Below are 18,292 nucleotides of genomic sequence, written 5' to 3'. Positions count from 1 at the left end.
GTCTGTCCTTTTATGTTAAGAGGCATTTTTAGTCCTAAATAATCTCCATATGCATTTAGCAATTTTTTTTTCCACTGTAATTAGTAACTTCCATTTCCAGTAGCAATTAGCTTAATAAATATAAACACACACACACACATACAAAAAAACCCACAATTTTATGAGTATTGTAGACTACAAACCTGTTTTTAATCTGCTGCAATCCATCATTAAGATAAGTATCATCACACACAAACAACTTTCAAACTGCTAATGATTGCATTAGCTCTAATTGAAGAGCAGCCTAGTCTCACTTCAACAGTAGTTAATCACGCTAATCCCATTTCAGGTAAAATTATATCACATATTTTTTTATTTGTCTAGAACGTGAAGATGAGGTTCTTGAAGTTGTTTGCCCTTTCAACCAGGTTTTTTTTCAGTTCGTTTGGGAAAAAATTATACCCTAGATTTAAGTATGTAGGCTAATGTCACAAACAGCTCTGAAATCTCTCTCTTTAATTGTACCTGCACTGAGGTTAGCTTTTTCTCTCTTAAGCCTGATAAAAAAACAAACAAACAAACAACAAAAGGAAACGAAGTGGAAAAAAAGAAGCAACATTAGCTTTCATAATTCACTGTTCTAGACAACCCTGACTATTGAATGTGACAGAAAGTAAGCCAAGCAGAAAGCAAATGGAAGTGTTTTTGCGTTGCCACTCTGCCAAAGGATGAAGTCATAGGGCTGACTTCTGTGGCCACCAGCAATGCCCCCCACCCATACTGCCACCCCACAGTTCTCAGACTGCGTGCATAGACAGCACAGTGCACAGAAGAGAAATAAAGATGAGCTGAAATGTGCCTACTAGGATTCAGATTTACATCTGTGCATCAGATACGGAAACGTTTTTGTTGTTGTTAACATTAACAATTAATTAATCTGACATAGTTTGCTTGATTTTACCTCCTTTATTATTCAGAAAAAAATATTTTCTATCTGGCCGGATAAACTCCTGCAGTGAATTATCACAAGAAATTCATTTTGGTTTCTGAATTCTGAGTATTTCAACTGAAACAATAATCTTGCAGCATTCTTCACTCAAAATTTCTTGTGGAGGTAGATTTGGAGCATGAGAGTAAAAGTGACTGTCAAGTTATAAATGTTATCTTTCAGAATTAACCTCAGAAAGTAATGGTAATGATGCATCTAGAGAGCCAGAAGGATTCTCTGCAGTGCTTTTCCTTGTGCTAAGCATCAAAGGAACATTTTCATTTTTAGGCACAGCCTTTTAAGTGGAGCTTACTCCACCGCCATTGTTGCCTTGGGTCACCTGTTTTGAAGAAGACTATGCACGTAAAGTCATAACGCTTTGAACAAATGTTCCATGAGGTTCAACAGAGCTGCAGAGTTCAAGGTATTATTTTTGCAACAAAGAAAGGCAATGAAAAAATAGAATGTCTTTGCTTTAGGATCAGAATCAAGATCCTCCCCACTTATGAAGAATATTTTTTTGGTAATTAGCATCCTGAATGGAATAAAGACATTATGTTCAACTTGATTTGGATGCCTAATCCTAAGAAGAGCGAGCAGCAGAATCCAAAAATGTCTTCTGGAGACAGCACCAAGGATCAACTTGAAACTCAGTCACTCTTTAATGAACTGATGTTCTTAAAAGCACATAACAACTCAGAGTCAGGAGATAATTTCATGACACCACCAGTACAAGTCTCATACACTATTGCTACAATCCTGTAAGTAACACCAAGATTCATTGAAATCAACAGTAGATTGAAAGTATGCTTCTGTTCAGCACAAGGTGTCTTCACAATTGGTGCATTTATTTAAAGAGCTTGGATCTTTTACAGAGATTAAAGGCAATTTAGAAGTACTAGATTCTTTTACACTAATTAAGATGTTTTCAAATGTAGCAGATCTTCAGTTTAAAAAGCAAAATCTTCACAGAGAATATTAGATACACTTGGAAATTATTCTGTACATGTTTCAACTTAGTAAACAACGGAAAACTAAATATGGAAAGCTATCTCAACTGTGGTAGTATTTTTTTCAGAATAATTAGAATGCTTATGAAACAGCATCGAAAGGCATGAAGAAGAAACCCCTCCAGTAAAACATATTTCTGTAGTCATCGTTTCCAACTTGAAATTCTCTCTGAGCTATGCTTTAACTGATGACAGGTAATGTTTATAACCTCTCTTAAGAAAGAACGTGCTGGTTATTTCCTTTGCATTTGCCAGCGCTTCAAAATCAGGTTTTGGTGAAAGGTTAGGTGTACAAACAGCAAGTACAGATGAAGACAAGAGGCTGTCAGTGGTAGCTCCAAATGTGCTACCACAGCCTAAGCAACGGGAGCACACATTTGTACACAAATTCATAGATTGCATAAACCTAGAGGCTTATCTCATCAGAACAGTCTCTAAATGGCAATGGTTAGCTAGCACACAAAGTGCTATTTGCCTGTCCTGCTATTAGTCCACCCCCTCACCTCCTCCAGTTCCTTTTCTTCTCCCTCAGAACTGTTTCCAGCTTGGTTTCTGTAATCTGGAAGCTCCTGAGTTGTTGCAGGTATGGTGTCAATAGCACAGAATCAATACCCTTTCCCCTCACTTACATAAAAATCCTTATCCCTATCATTACCAACACACACAAAGTGGGGAACTCCAGCTCATGCATGACTGCTAGATTTTTGCTTTGCTAGGGGTGAAGGACTTAAAGACAAACATACATTGGAATTTCCTTCCCTCTACCTCCTTCTGTTTTACTCATATCAGTAGCTCCTCCATCCAAAGTGAGGGAGGAAGGTATGTGGGTGGCTGCGATTTCAGCAGTGATCCCACCGGATTCCCACATCTCCTTCCAATATAAACTACAAGCTAAGATTGATTTAAACTTAACCCGAGGCCAGAATCAGAGAGATAACTAGGTAAAGCTAAGAGAACACAAAAAAAGCAAGAACAAAGGACCTCTATATTTTTAACAAGCATCACACTGTGCAAACAACGATGCTTATATTTGAAAAAGAACTCAAATAGCAAAGCTGTCAAAATACCAGGTTCTAACTCGAGTGGTTTCACCTATTAGATGATTGCAAAGCAAATAGAAAACTCGATTTGCAAGTTCAAAAAACAAAAATCTTTGGTAAGCAAAAATAAATACCACTGCTAAAATATGCCGTGTCCTCTTGAAATAGCCACAGAAGAAACACTAACATGCTGTATTGTACCACTGGTATTTATAGGATAAAGAAGTATCCCTCCCATTCCTTCCTCCTCTCCCTCCAGAAACAAACTATACAGTCAGAACAAAGCACTGAAGAGTCAGGTATTAGCAAACAATTGCTTTTGTATTTTTTACTGCTGGTTATTTTGTAACTAATGCAACTTCTGTGCTGACTTGAAGCCCAATACAGATTTGATCCTCCATTTCATAACATCAACTTAAGCTCTTATACCTGAGGGGTATCTACGCTTCGATGACTTCACTTCGAATTAACTATACATGGATTATTTATAAGAATAATTGAGGTAGTTGTAAAGAATACTGTCTGCAGTATCCACTGCCTCGGCAATAATGATAGATTTAGGCATCTGCTACTAGGAAGCATCAGCTCTGCCAAAATGTCAGACGTTAATATCTGAAGCAGCTCAATTAAGCTACACGACACAATCCCTTTGTTCTACCAAGGACACAGGCAGGCATATTTCAATCCATACCTGGAACTGACAGATGCATTCAGTGAAGAAACAGATCAAAAAACATTGCAATACATACAGCCCTACATCTTCACCTTGTTGGAGAGGTTTCAGGTTTTCAAGGTGCTAGTATGACTTATTATGAGTTCTCAGTAAAGCATGCAAAATAGCTGAAGCAGTGTCAGCTTTAATCAACAAACCAATTAAAGACTTTAATCAAGTTCACTTTATCTGTTCAACAGTATGTTTATATCAAATTATTTTTAACGGGTGTTTAGTATGCAGATTCTCTGCATTTTAATAACACTTTCAACAGTGATATGTAAAGGGAAATGTGCTGTTACAATAATAAACAGCACTCGCATACATTGAGAAAACCCACTTTAAAAATGATGGGAAATATGTCGCCTTAAAGACTGATGTATTGAGTCAAAGAACACAGCTGCCATGTAAAAGCCATGGACTATCACTTGCTTTTAAGAAGGGTGCAAGAATAAATGGTGCTGCTGATTCTTTCTTCTTCCACCTCGCATGACTATCTGTACTGCTGAAATGCTGTATTTATGCATACAAGATCTAGACTTGATATTTGAGGCAGAAACAAATAAAAGTTTGTTTCAAACGAACATTGACCTCACCGTAGTCAAAGTTATTTATTATATTTTTTTATGATGTTAAAGGGAATTAACTGGAGGTGACTACTTCTGGAAGGAAGAATAATTTGCTGCAGTGTATCAGGTTCTTGAGTTTTACTGGTCCCCAAACACAATGGGCATTTGTACAATACAGAAGCTGCTGCATTTATAGAAGGAGCATCTGAAAATCACATGCATTTTAATGCTATTATGAACAAAATGTTAGCACATTTTCAGAATGACAAGCAAATATATTTAAAGCAGCTGAAGAGGCTCACAGCTGGAAGACAACAATGCCTGGCTGAGATACAGAAAAGAGCATCATATGATACCTCACAACCCTGTTCTGAGCGTAGATGCCATCACATATTTTACCTATTTTAGGTATTATTTAAAGACAATTTTAATGAATTTATTATGGAAAAGATTAGAAAATAAGAATTCTTGTTGTTGACACCTCAGAAGCAGCAGGCAGCCAGACTTCAGAATTGCATTGAAGTACTTAGGCTTGAAGTCTGAAGACACTCAGCTACCTGAGCTGCAGTCTTAAATGCTTTCTTCAAGACAAATGAATATTCTACTTACAACAGTGTCCTGGAAATTCAATAGTTTCCTCAACAGTAATTTTGGTGCATTAGGTTTCAAGTATAGATTAAATTACTGAACTGTGAAATAGATAAGTTTTAACTAGAATTGCTTCCACAGAAACATTAATTTCAGACATACTTTGATGTGTTAATATAGATACACTTTACATCACTTGTAGACCCCCAATAAGCAATCTTGTTTACTCTCCATGCTGGAATTCTATCCCAAGATTCTTCAGAAGTTAAACAAATAAAAACAAAAAAGAAAATGTTTGAGTTTTAGTTCGGCTCTTCACTTCCACCAAGTCATTTAGATGTGTGCTACAGCCTGATGTAATTTTAAACATTATTACCTTTTTACTATAATGTGGGCATAAAAGTACTTTTGTTAACTTGCCTTTGCATCGATCATGCATCGACCCCATGCCTACAGCCAGGCGCTGGCTACTTTTGCCATATCAGAAACTGCTGTCACTGCTACTCCTGGTGATGGCTTTCACAAACAGAACTGAGATCACCTATACACGGGCAGTTGCCTGTGCAATGTGCATGGGATGCAGGTAAGTACCATATGCAAAAATGCACAGGTTTATAAAGAAGCGCATGACTTAGATGTGCATGTTCTTGGTCCACTACAGGAAACTTTCATTAGTAACAACGGGCAGACTAACTAGGAGGAATGCACATTAAGTACACAAAACGAGAGATGCTGTGTGTTACAGGAAAAAATTGCACGGAATCATTATTTTTGAAATAGATACCAACAGGAAAAATAGTCTTACCTTAAACACCCTAACACACCTCCCCAGGTTATTCATCTGTGCAATCATGTGTGCAAGAGATGCACTATATTAATGATATTCATTTCACAGATACTGAATGTAAACAATATGCTCAAGAAACAACCAAAGAGGTAAAAGTAAAGATGCACAATAATAGATATTAGAGAAACGTACCACTAAGTTCTACGTCGACTCTCCCAGCTGACTTACTCAATTACAAAGTATAAATTCAATTTACAGAAATGTTAAGCTTGGAAGGTCTTCGAGTGCTATGCTCAAAACTGGGTCAATTTCAAAATTTGATCCAGCTTCAAAGGCAGAAACTGGCTGTTGTCATCAGTTATTTTCCTGTGGAAATTAAATTCTGCAGTGGGGCCTTCATATTCTATTTTATTCCATTCCCTCCGGATTAATAACACTGTTTAACCTTTTGTAGCTTCAGATTTTTGCAGATGTAGGAAAACAACAACATATTATGTTCCAAAAGTGGGCTGGTTGCTCTGAAAAAAGGACCTGCGAAGAGAGGCCAATTCAGATCAACAAATCATACAGCTGGTAATTGAAGTGAACAATACACGTTTGCAAAAATAAAGAGCTCCATATTTAGGATGGGACCAAATTAGGGTTTCAAGTGCAGTCTCTCCTGTTTTAATCGTATAGCTACTTCCTGCCTTTTCCACACAGCAAACTGAATGAACCACAGTCAAGCAGTGAGGAACTTTCAAGTTGTGTTCTCTTAACTTGCACAAAATGCGCTTTATTTACAAAACTTTTATAAATCTTTCTCTGAAAGCAGCATGGTCATCTTGCTCACACCACTCAGCATTAACAGTATCTCCTCACTTCAAAAGACATGAGTGATTTGCTGTCTTCACAATGCACTTAAGCCAGAGCATCAGTTTTACACTTCTGCAGACAAGCAAAGCAACATTCCCATCAAAGGCCTTACCTGCAATTATTTTTCTCACTGAACACATTCAAAATCCAAGGAGATTACTGTCTTACAGAGAATACACAGAAGTATACTATACATATATAACCATGTACAAAGAATGCTACCTGTGCACCAAAGTCAAAGGAACACATTCTTGGCATGCATTCAAGAGCATTCAGTAGATTTTGGATCTGCGAGTGAGGCCCCAATAAAACAAGCATGTAATGAGCAGTCCTGCAAAGGACTGGTTAAGTCACTTGCCTGGAGTCACTCTATATGATAACGAATCCATATAATAAGGCCATATAAAACTAACCAGACAATCCTAAATCTAGCATTCCCAGCTGTTCTTTGGAGTGTGACTTTAGTAAATATTGCCATCAGGGAGGTTCAAAGATGCATTTCCTTAGCCTTTTGGAAGGAAAAAAAAACAAAAAAAAACCTATTAAAAATGAGCCAATTTCTCCATGTATCATTATACTGCTAAGTACACAAAATAGGATTAGAAATTCTAAGGCTGCCATTCAAATATCTTTCATCTGAACACTGAACAGATGTAGTCTAGTGCTAGATCAAGCTCATTAAACCCATGAGCTTAAGATGAAAAACATATGCCTCAAAGAGAACATCAAGTACATGAATTCAGAAACAGCTGAGCCATGGAAGGTGGCAGCATCCTCATCCCTCTGCTCCCTGCTCAGTTTCTTATGGATGAAGGCAGACAGGGCTATTCTCTCCATTCCTCTGAACTCATATTTGACGGTCAAGAAAACGCCATAACACTCCCCAGGTACATGAGGTCTCTTATAGCATGGACTCTTCGTAGTTCAGGCTCTGATCAGACTCATACCTAGCAAAGAGCAGCTCTGAGTAACAACTTTAGGACAGTTTGCCTTCGTTATACGTCAGCATTGTAGCCTACATACACAGTTCACGCATAGCAAACTGAATGAACTTCAGATAAGTTTTCCAATGAAATAATCAAAAGCACTTGAAAAATCATATGGCCTCACCAAATTCAAAATCAAAACTCAAAATGACAGTCATATTAGTACTTCCAGCTAACCACAGATCCAGAATAAGTTTTACAAAAATAAAAAGTAATAACTGTGCATTGCATATTAAAATCTCCTTCCAGAGCCAGGTATCTTCTCCCTCAAGTCAGGGTATCCACTATATTGCATGTGACTGCTTATAAACAGATAATCTTTTTCCTCAGAGGGCAAATAGCTCACCCCTCAAAATAAAGAAAAAAGAAGTTGCAAAATGAGGGATGTTCAAACTAAAGGACGGCTGCACTTGCCTAAAAGAAATGAAATCATTTCATATTTTTTTAAGAAGAAATAAGTGATTATACCAGTGCACAATAATCATACTTGAACAGTTACTCTATCTTTTTTGACGATCGCCATCTCATTAACCAGCTCCAAGGATATGTTTCTAAAAGATGAATGCATCTCCTCGTACAGAGGCTCCCATATTAACAATTAATGTCTGCCATTCTTCAACAAGACTGCTTTTGGCACATATAACATTTATTTTCTTCTCCACTGTTCAGTGATTGTGTTTATTTTTCTGTACTGTTTGAAAAGAGCTGTCCTCCATTCCATAGTTACTTCTGTATTGGCTGCATACCTTGAAAATCTACTAAATCATTGGTCAACTGGCAGTCCCTTTTTCCAGTCACCGGCTGTTATGCTACTCACGCAAAACTAATTGTCAGGTTCACAATGAATCTCACAAACATTTCCAATCACCCTTCACAATTCTGTTTTCTTTTCTTTTTTTTATGATTACCTTCATAACTCCGGCTTTCATGTTAGTTCATACAGAACATTAGCACTTCTCAGCTACTCCACCAAAAAGCATGAGGAGTCCAATCATCCTACACCACTTTAAAAGACAATACCTATCAGCTACCCCAAAGAACACTGCAGTATCACAAGCACTGCAGGGGAATAATTTTAAAAGCAAGAACAAAGCAAGACGTAGGCTCAACTGAAAGAAAGAATCAAAGACTTAAATTATAGCAGTGATATACAACAGGGTAACCTTCAGGAGATTAATTGCTCAAATACAACTGCAAACAATTCAGACACCGTCAAAAGCATTTAGGAAATAAAACAATTTTAACAACAGAGAACATTAAATTTAGACTTAGGAAATCAGTCAGGATACGGCTGACACCTATCCTCATACAGATTATGCCTTTCAGTAGATTAAAAAGTCCACAAGAAGGGAAAATTTCTCCATGTCTGCCACTCAGTTATGTACTGAGAGGTAATAGCTTTACATTGCGCCAGAGAAGGTTCAGAAAAATTCAGGAAAAATTTATTCTCAGAAGAGCGATGAAGTAATGGAACAAGCTGCCCAGAGAGGTGGTAGAGTCGTTGCCCTTGGAGGATTTCAAGAAATGAGTAGATATGTCACCTATGGACACAGTTCAGTGGACATGGTGGTGATGGGTTGATGGTTGGACTAGATAATCTTAGTGGCCTTTTCCAACCTTAACGATTCTATGAGTCTAATGGTACCGTATCCCCACAACTTCTTCCATTTAACAAGTTGAACAGCCTGTATTATCCCTTCAAAGAAAATGTCTGCAGAACGCTATTCTCAGCATACTCAGGGGATTCTTTAATTCATTCATCCTGTTTCCTTTATTTTGCCTTGAGCTGCAACATGATTGACATCTTTTCCATCAGGGTAGTAAGGCAGCGTGACAAGCTAATTATTACATAAGAGATTATACTTGTTACCTCTCCAGGTCACCTCAGAATCCATTATTTGGATGTCATTTCAAAAGTTATAGGCATTAACTTGTGTACCAGTTTAGTCAGACATTATGCTCTTTGACTTCAGAGTTTTCCTAAAAATGAAGGCTTTGCTATTCTGACACAGTTTTATTGTTCATGTTATCAGTGCTGATGATGAAGACTTATCCCTTCCAGATTAGGAAGGATAGAATAAACTATTTATTTAATTTCTGGTCAGGGCTCCCCTGCAACAAAAGTTACAAGAGGACCTGCCTTCTTAAACCAAGTTTAATGGTTTGGTTTCATAGCTTAAGCTCACTAGAATTAGTTATCTTTTTCCTTTCAACTAACTTTCTTTGTCAGAGATCTCTTGCCAAAAACACGTTCATTTCTGATAACAGCAACAAAACTGGTTGCATTAGAGCAAGAAATGCACTCATGTATTCAGAAAGTAGTTGAGGCAGGAGACAGAGACGGAAATTCAAAATAGAAGGCATTTCCTGAAGATTAATGAGTGGGTGGTAGTATCTGATAGCCAAGGGCACAATGGGTTCTGCAATCAGCACAACTCTGACTGCAGCCCCAGGCAACACAAACAAGGACTGTGCTGTTGTTTTTTTTTCTCTTTTGCTGTACTCATTTCTCTCAACCATTGCCTGGAATTTCCCTTCACCCTAACACTGTTGTTCTTACAGAGTCAAGCCATGTCTGAGTAGTGCTATCAAAATAAAGGACATCTAAAAAACTATGGATGTAATCCCTGGTGCAAAAGGCCAGATACCTTTTTCAAGTTTAATCAAATTCTTCTAATCTTCCCATATAGAGAGAAGGAATGAATTTCAAGTTTCCTTCGGAAGCTACATGTGCTAGCAAATTACTTAACACGTCCCATACCAACAACCGCCACATCTCCACCATTGTAAATCTGCACTAACCTGTGACCGGTGCATCTATGTCCAGCAAATTTTTTTCTTGACGAAGAATTGAAGCTCCCTCTGTTATTATTCTCAATGCAACGCTTTCTTCCAGTCTCCCTTCTTTCATAAGGTGTGCCTTTAAGATATCCACACGTGGCTTGCCATCATTATCAAACACTTCCTTAGCTGTGAGCCGGTGACTTGGAGGAAATGGGACAGCTGTAATGGAGAAGAAAAAAAATCTGATCAGTTTTTTACAGTAAAGCCTCTATTACAGATCATCACACATTTCAAAGTCATCTCTGCTGCCAAAGTGTATTAGCATGAATTTCCTACCACCTCTTATAACTTGGGGCTTAAATTATCCTTAAATGAAGACATCACTGAAGCTAAGTTATCCGTGCACATAAGAATTGCTATTTCATATTTATTAGAAAACTGACAGGAAGATTTAGGCCAAGTTTACAGGCAGGCGTGCAAAATAAACCAAAAAACATATGGAAATATCAGGGAAAAAAGGGAGTAGAACAGGGAATGCTGTAGCAGCACTGCAAAGCATTTATATAAAATACAAAAAGCAGTGCAGTATTTAATTTACATGTACAGACGTGCATAGATACACTCCAATTAAAATGCTGAAGTCCAAGACAGATCTCTAACAATTTGGGTGGTGGTAGAAGATGTCTTCTTCCCATCACTTCTGATACATTCAACCACCTCCAGTGCATCCCTGAGTGTGAAGCCAACCACATTCTAGCAAAGCCACTTCAGAATGGAGTTCAACACTAATTATAAAACTGGTGATGTGCCATGGACCAGCAACCCATGTACTGCACTCACTCCAGACCTCAGGCTTGCAGCAACTCTCAGATGCTCAGGCATCCCCTTTCCCAAATCCAGTAGGAGCAGAGAAGGCTGGAGTTGCTGCTGTCAGCTGCAAGGATGAGGCTAGGAGCATTATCCCAGCTTAACCCCCTTTCCCTTGCTCTTCCATCAGAGCCATATCAGGCATGGCCTGCCTAGACAGCTGCAGGGTAATTGTACCAAGCTATGCCCAGCACCAGGGGGTTATTATAGGGGAGCCTGGAGCAGGGAGAGGAGACTGTTGCATTCCCAGCACAGCCTGGCCCCTTGTTCCCTGCTGAGTGCCTCACCGTGAGCTCTGGTACGGTATGGGAAGCAAAACTCAGCACAGCAAATCAATATGTCTGCTGGTTCCAATTTGCTTTACGTTTAATGATCTCTGCACTTTGGAAGCAGCCCACAAATTGCACACATCTTTGGAAGCTTAATCCAAGAACCCTTCAGCTGCACTACCAGAAGTAACAGAGCAGATAATAAACAATTGCATTTTGTGCAGCTGTTTGACACAGATAATTTAAACATTAACATCTTCAGAAACTGCTCTCATTTCTTTGATTCAACTGTTGTTTTGGGTTTTGTTGTTTTGTTTTTTTTTGCTGCCATAACTCCATCATTACATTCATCAAAACACTCTGGTGTGGGCTAATGGGTACGTGCCTATGAATGCACTGAAAATGGAGACTGAAATGAGAAATGGAACAAAATGGGGGAAGAGGTGAAAGTCTGTCAAGTCTCTGAGTCCACCTGGATTCTGGGGCACAGAGACAGCTATAGCCACAAGGAAGTTAAAATGCAACACCTGGGATTCAGAATGCCATCACATAGATCTGTTACAGTTTTCTCACTAGATCCACAAGAACTCCCAAACTGCCTTAAATCAGCTTTATGCTTTGACCGATACTCCTGTGATAAGTGGTAAACTGGTGAAAACCAAAGCCTCGTTTTGCTTTTTTCAGTTGCTGTGGTTAAGCCAAGCCCACGAGGGTCACAAAAATCAGTGGGTTACACGCTTCGTGCATCTTTCCAGTAAATCCACAGCAGGCCTCAATTCCTCGAGAACAAATAACTGCATACATGAGCTATGAACAACTCCTTCTTACAACACCAGGAAAAATAAATAAATCACTGCAAGGAAGAGGAAGGTGAGGGAGATAACTCAGCAGTTCTACAAGCCTGTATAAATACATAAAAAAGACCCTTCCTCCTTCCTAAGCATGGAAAGGAGGGGGAAAAGCTGTTACTTATCTCCAGTCCATGTGGCAGGAAGAAATACCAGCATGAGATTGCATTGCTTTGTGATGAAAGCAGCCTCTCTTTTTCCCCTCAAGTACTGCGGTATGAAAACCTCTGCAGCACAGCGCTTCTTACAGGTAACTGCCATACAGGAACATATGCCAGGAGGAGATTTTTTGCATTTATAAAGATGGAGAGCAAAACAAACAGCAAGCAAGCACACAAACAAAAACAGCTCTAAGATGTTCCTTCTGATTAGCAGAAAAATATGGCACACGCTGCAGCTCTGGAAGAGCTCTGCAGGCAGATTTCAGAAACATGTACCAGAGGCTAATTAAAGAAAAAAAGATACTGTTCCAATAGCAGATGATTAATGATTAATTAGCACAAACATGAGCAACTGAATAAAGCACAAATTGCATCTTCCATTATGAGAATATTAATTTTGTATATACACATGCAGAGCGCTTCCACAGACCAACATAAGAAATGGCCGTGTTCACGTGGAATTCATTGCTGGAATCGCCAGCAAATGCCACAGTCAACCAGAAGCCTTTTATAAATACAACAAACATTTAGTTTCCACTGCTTTAGATAGCAATGTTACTCTCCAAATACATGGGCACCTATCCACTTCTCCACACCTGCTTGTTAATGCGTGCGATGCAACTACTTCTCTCCTAGTGTTATTGCTTTTGTCAGAAATAAAACCGAGAGCCTAAACAGACAGCAACTGTGTTCACAGCATATACGGTGGGGAGGAGCAGAGGAAAAAAACAGCAAATAGGTGAAACAGAAAACAACATTCCAACTTTCCTCCCTCCTCCTTTTAAAAATGACCTGCATTTTTAATTTTTGTGAAACAAAATATTCTGGGGCCTGTATAATTCTCTGCTAAACGTTAGGGTTCTGTGGAGTCTGGGAACAGCAGTGCTGCAGGAAGGAGGTCTGGAGGCAGAGCCCACAGCGAGGCACGAGGGAGGGCTGCAGCACCCAGACCCTCACTGCGCCGCTGTGACTAGGGTGGGAGTCTGCATTCCTGCTGTGGGCAGAACCTTGGACACAGAAACAGGAGGGACCATAACATGTGCATGCACACCATGAGTGCATGTCGAAGTTCAGTAACAAACCCCACTACAAGAACACTACCCAAGGAAGCCATGCAGGATACCTATAACTCCGTGCCACTTACAGCCAGGTCATTACTCACTTTTGCAGCTGTTTAAGGCCTTTTAAAGGCACACCATTTGTTTCCTGGTATTGGCATTTAGAAAGAAACCTCTCCACCATGTGAGATGCTGTCATCAGGGTGCAGTAATAAAACAGGCTACAGCAAAAAGCCATGCAACACAGATTTTTAACCCTTTCCCTCACCCTGCCAATAGCATCCTCCTGAATCTGGAAATACAAGATACCACTTAGACACTTAGTACTCTTAATATATATATATATTTTTTTCTTTGTGTATTCAGGCCTTCTGAGCATGTTCCAGCCAATGGAGAATAAGTGCAACCTGCTATGTTAGCACTCTTCAGATTCCTGCAGAACCCACCTCACTGCTAACACAGCCGATGAAAGGTCAGACCTCGTTACCATCGCGCTCAAATATTAAGCAGCCTCTCCAGAACAAATAAATAAACCATAATGAGCTATGCTTAATTAGTGCTGAACATGTGTGCACACATAAATAAAATACAAGCTTGTGGCAAAGAAAGCATTGTTTTGTTTATATATTATTCATTTACAAACCAAGCTATATACTGCATTAATACTCTCTGAGGAGGCTGCCCATCCCATCAGTATTCAAGTTCCTTGCATTTCATCCCCTCTGCAACACTTGCCTTGTAATTTCACATAACTAATGCTGCGCGTCTATACGTAACTATGCCTAGATCACGGCATATTTCTCTAGAGAAAATAAGTCAATGCTTTCCTCTTCATCACTAAGTGAAACACGCCAGTAACTACCATCATCACAACACCGCAGTGCATTGCATTTGTCTCATGGCAATTTGCAGTTCCGTACTTCAAGGAACATTGACACTGCAACGGTGGTGAAAGCAAAGGCTCTTAAGCAGGTCAGTACTTAGAACACATGTAGAAAAAAGGCAGATCACTGCAGCATCTCCCCATCTACTTACTCACAGTCTTTGGACTCAGGATCCATAACATTTTCCCCTGCCACCTCAGATATCCCAACAAAACCGCTATTTCAAAAGACAGTACCATTTGGAATAGTTACCTGAACACCTTTAATAGGCTGACTTTGCAAATCTACCCTCACTTCACATCTCTGTTCAATGCAGGGCACATTCTTGGTTGTTCTTGCTGAACAGTAACAACAACCATGCTAGCTAGCTCATGGTCACTCGGAGCATTACATAAAGAAGCAGACAAAGATCAAAATGTTCAAATACTAACATTAGGTTAAAAAGCTGCATTTCTGATTGACTGTATTCCTATACTGTTGCCTATGAAGTCCTGGCTCATGGGGTTACTATGAACCAAAAGGGAAAGAATCATGATTTTTTTTTCCCCCTCCAAGAACACAGCTTACTTCAGGCGACAGATAGGAACTAGAAAATGAGTCACTGTCACTGATCGCTGCTGAGAGGAACAGGGTGAAGCCTCCTGGCAGCACAGAGCTCACCAAAGCAGGGAGATGGGGAATAGCACTGCCAAAATCTGTTTTAACACTGACACATACAGAAAGAGAACACAACCATCACATGACAAACAGCCTTTTCCACAGATTTCCTCAGGCAGCATTTAGATGATGTTTTTATCTCCACATACAAGTTATCTGGCAACAGATTCGCCACTCAGACCCAGTGGAACCTTTGATATTTTCTTAAACTGCACGTTTTCTTAGCAGGTATTTTAAAGAGTAACAAACAGGAGAGTGAATTATTTAGAAAACACAATTTCTTTACAGTATAAAAATGTGTACCATTGCAGTCATAGCATATGCAAATTGGGGGTTTTTTGTGTTGTTTTTTTTTGTGTTTTTTTGTTTTTTGGTTTTTTTTTGGGGGGGGGAGGGGTAAGGGGTTGCCTACTTTAATTATGAAGCAAAAAATACATCACTAACTGGTAAAAAAACAATAAAAAAATAATTGTATGACAGTGCAAAACTCAACTCCAAACATAATCTTCTCAGTGAAGCAAAAAGCTGTATTCATATTCTGCTGCTCCCTAACAAGAACTCTCAAGTTTCATTTTTCATTTGCTAGTTTCATTAAGGGTAGGCACACCTGATGCAAACCCTACCTGGAAGCTGTCAGTGACTCTGCTACATCTCTGGAATTAGCAACCTGTGTAATATATCAAACTCTAGCCTGCTATTTCAATACATCATATATTTGGGGCCTATTTCTTTATTTTACTAAATGTATTTATCAGATTTTCATGAGAACAATTTGACAAAATTAACTAAGTGCTGATACGATAAGAATAACAGAAACTGACACCAAAAAAATACATCTACAGTATAAAATAAATGAATAGGTTTACCAATTATCGACTGAAATTTAGCATCAGTCTACCCAGGGCTTAGAAATACTTCCAGCGAAGTTGGAAGATCTCAGCACAGATGCAGTTGCTTGAAGATGCAATCAAATACATCTCCCAGAACAAGGCATGCTACTTCACAGAAAGGCCACTGTTAGTTGGGGCCAGCTAGTCAATAACATATCAAGAAACATTCCATCAAGAAGATGATGTTGGTACATTAAGTTACCTTAGAGAAACAGTATTTGTGTATCCAGTAAGGAAACAGACAAGCTCACTGCCCAGCCAAGGTCACATTTAGCAAAATTACAAGTAAGATAGAAAGAGCTGTTTAGCAGGTGTGTGAAACAGCTGTCTCAGTTGGCAGCATGGAAACCAAACCACCTGAGATGAGGTGATAATACCTGCAGCTCAAAATTGATTATTATCAATAGGATGGGCAATCAGTGAGTCAAAATGGTGGGTATTTACTGAAGATCAGAGTCCTTTAAATGTAACTTATTACGAAACCCACAGAGGAGCTGCTCAATTGCTGCTCAAGTGGCTACCCAATTTTAGTCTCCCAGTTCATCATCAAAAGGTACTACAGTCTGGAAAGGCAGTTGCTTCACAAAACAGACTGATGAGTCATGCTAGCAGCATTTCTTTGTATCTTCAGGCCAGAATAAGGGGGGGGGGAAGTCAGAAAGAAGCAGCTGAGACACTTCTTCAAATATTTCACTTCTCAGGAGTTGGCTCACCATTTTCAGCATCTTTGGACACTTCAGTCTCAAGAGAGAAACACACAACAGCAACGACAGAAGTGTCCCAGAGCAGCTCACCCAGATGTGCACAAATGCTGTGCTGGGAAGGTGTTTGTAAAAGGAAGGGCTATGTCAAGCCATTTGGTCCTCAATCCACACAAAATTCACTTAGAATAAATGCACTTTTTAACCTGCAGAAAACTGAACTCCAAATGAAACAGCAACCATTACTTCACGTCTACCACTTCAGCAACTCATCCTCCTGCAGTTAGAAGATGTGTGTAAGCTCTGTGGCCAGAAAGCCACGTGGCATGTCCTGAGAGCTGGGTGAAAGCAAACCACTGGCCACGCTAACAGGCAATGCAAGCCCGTTTGGCCAGCACACATTACCTCCTCGCCCCTCACTAGAAATGCCCTACCTAAGCTAATGCCCAAGCATACCACAAACAGCTCTGATGTGGGAAATTTCTGCAATGCACATGAGAAGATAATCCCTTACCTAGAACAGATTTGCAGGATTTGAGTGTTAAAAGTTGCAAAAGAATGATTAATTCTCCCCCAGTACGGTGCTACTTTACAAGAGAAACCTGCATCCTAGCGGCCACAGAGCAGAGACTGTACTTTGCACCAGAGCTGTTTTATTATCTTGCACTGATGGTGCCTCAGTTTGGACAAGCATTTCAGTAAGAACCAAAAGTGCCCATTAACTTGAAACCCAAAGAACAGTGCTGCAATGCCACCATTTCTAGTGAAATGTTTGAAAAGGCTATAAACGATTACTTGCAATGTCTTCAGGTCTGAATTCTTAACAGCCTTTCCATCAAAGTTGCCCATTCTTTGAGCTATCAGGCAAAGAGAATTAAAGGCTGCAGCACTGCTCCTTCCCACCACTTCAGGAATTAGTCTGGTCTCTTCAACAAGTGATCAGCCTCCTCCAGAATGTACAATCCCTAACAATAAGTGAAGTACACAGCAAATCTTGGCTTCAGCTGTTTAGAACAATATAGCCAAGATAACCAATGTACTTAGAAACTCAGGGTAATTTGAAAAGAACAACTGTAAGTAGGTATTCCGGTTGATGTCACTACAAAGAAATTCTATTAAAGAAGCAAATCTAAAACAAAAAGAACACCAGTTACCAATACAGGATTGGATATACTTAACATTCGCCACAGTTAACAGTCCTGAAGAAGAGTATGGGTATAGAAGTTCTTTAAAAAGGTTAGAGCGGGAACATATTATTCTTCCTCTGAGCTCAAGTTAGGAACATGGTTTAGTGGGAGCTATTGGTAATAGGTGAATGGTTGGACTGGATGATCTTTTAGGTCTTTTCCAACCTTGGTGATTCTATGATTCTATGATTCTAAGTTAAGAGTAATGAAATGCACAAAGACCGGGATATACACAAGACTGTCTCGGTTGTTTGATTTTAGTCTGGTGAGTTGATTGACATGTATCCATCCCAACTGCTCTGGACAATTCTGTTACCAGTAGCAAATATAAATTTGGATTACTGTTAGTTGAAGGATCTTTTACATTTAGTTTGTAACAGTTCCAGTCTCTCTCTAATCTTGCCTCCCCAGTCGTTATTAATGAGCAATTTAAAAAATCTTGAAAAAAGCCGCGTGAAAACTTGAACAAAAA

The 18,292-nt window shown here is 39.3% G+C and overlaps 1 protein-coding gene across 4 annotated transcripts in view; it reads right to left on the bottom strand.

Annotated features, from left to right (window-relative positions):
- The window catches only part of PPP3CA (protein phosphatase 3 catalytic subunit alpha), a 189,125-nt gene that overhangs the window by 95,400 nt on the left and 75,433 nt on the right, over positions 1-18,292 (bottom strand). For all 4 annotated transcript variants that reach the window (XM_072336803.1, XM_072336799.1, XM_072336801.1 and 1 more), the window contains exon 2: positions 10,317-10,517. In XM_072336803.1, the coding sequence (XP_072192904.1) occupies positions 10,317-10,517 (201 nt within the window). The remainder of the gene's footprint in view (positions 1-10,316; positions 10,518-18,292) is intronic.

This window comes from Excalfactoria chinensis, chromosome 4 (assembly GCF_039878825.1).
Source record: "Excalfactoria chinensis isolate bCotChi1 chromosome 4, bCotChi1.hap2, whole genome shotgun sequence".
In the NCBI taxonomy this organism is placed as follows: domain Eukaryota; kingdom Metazoa; phylum Chordata; class Aves; order Galliformes; family Phasianidae; genus Excalfactoria; species Excalfactoria chinensis.
Note: the sequence above shows the minus strand (reverse complement) of the source record. Positions and strands in the feature narration are given on the sequence as shown.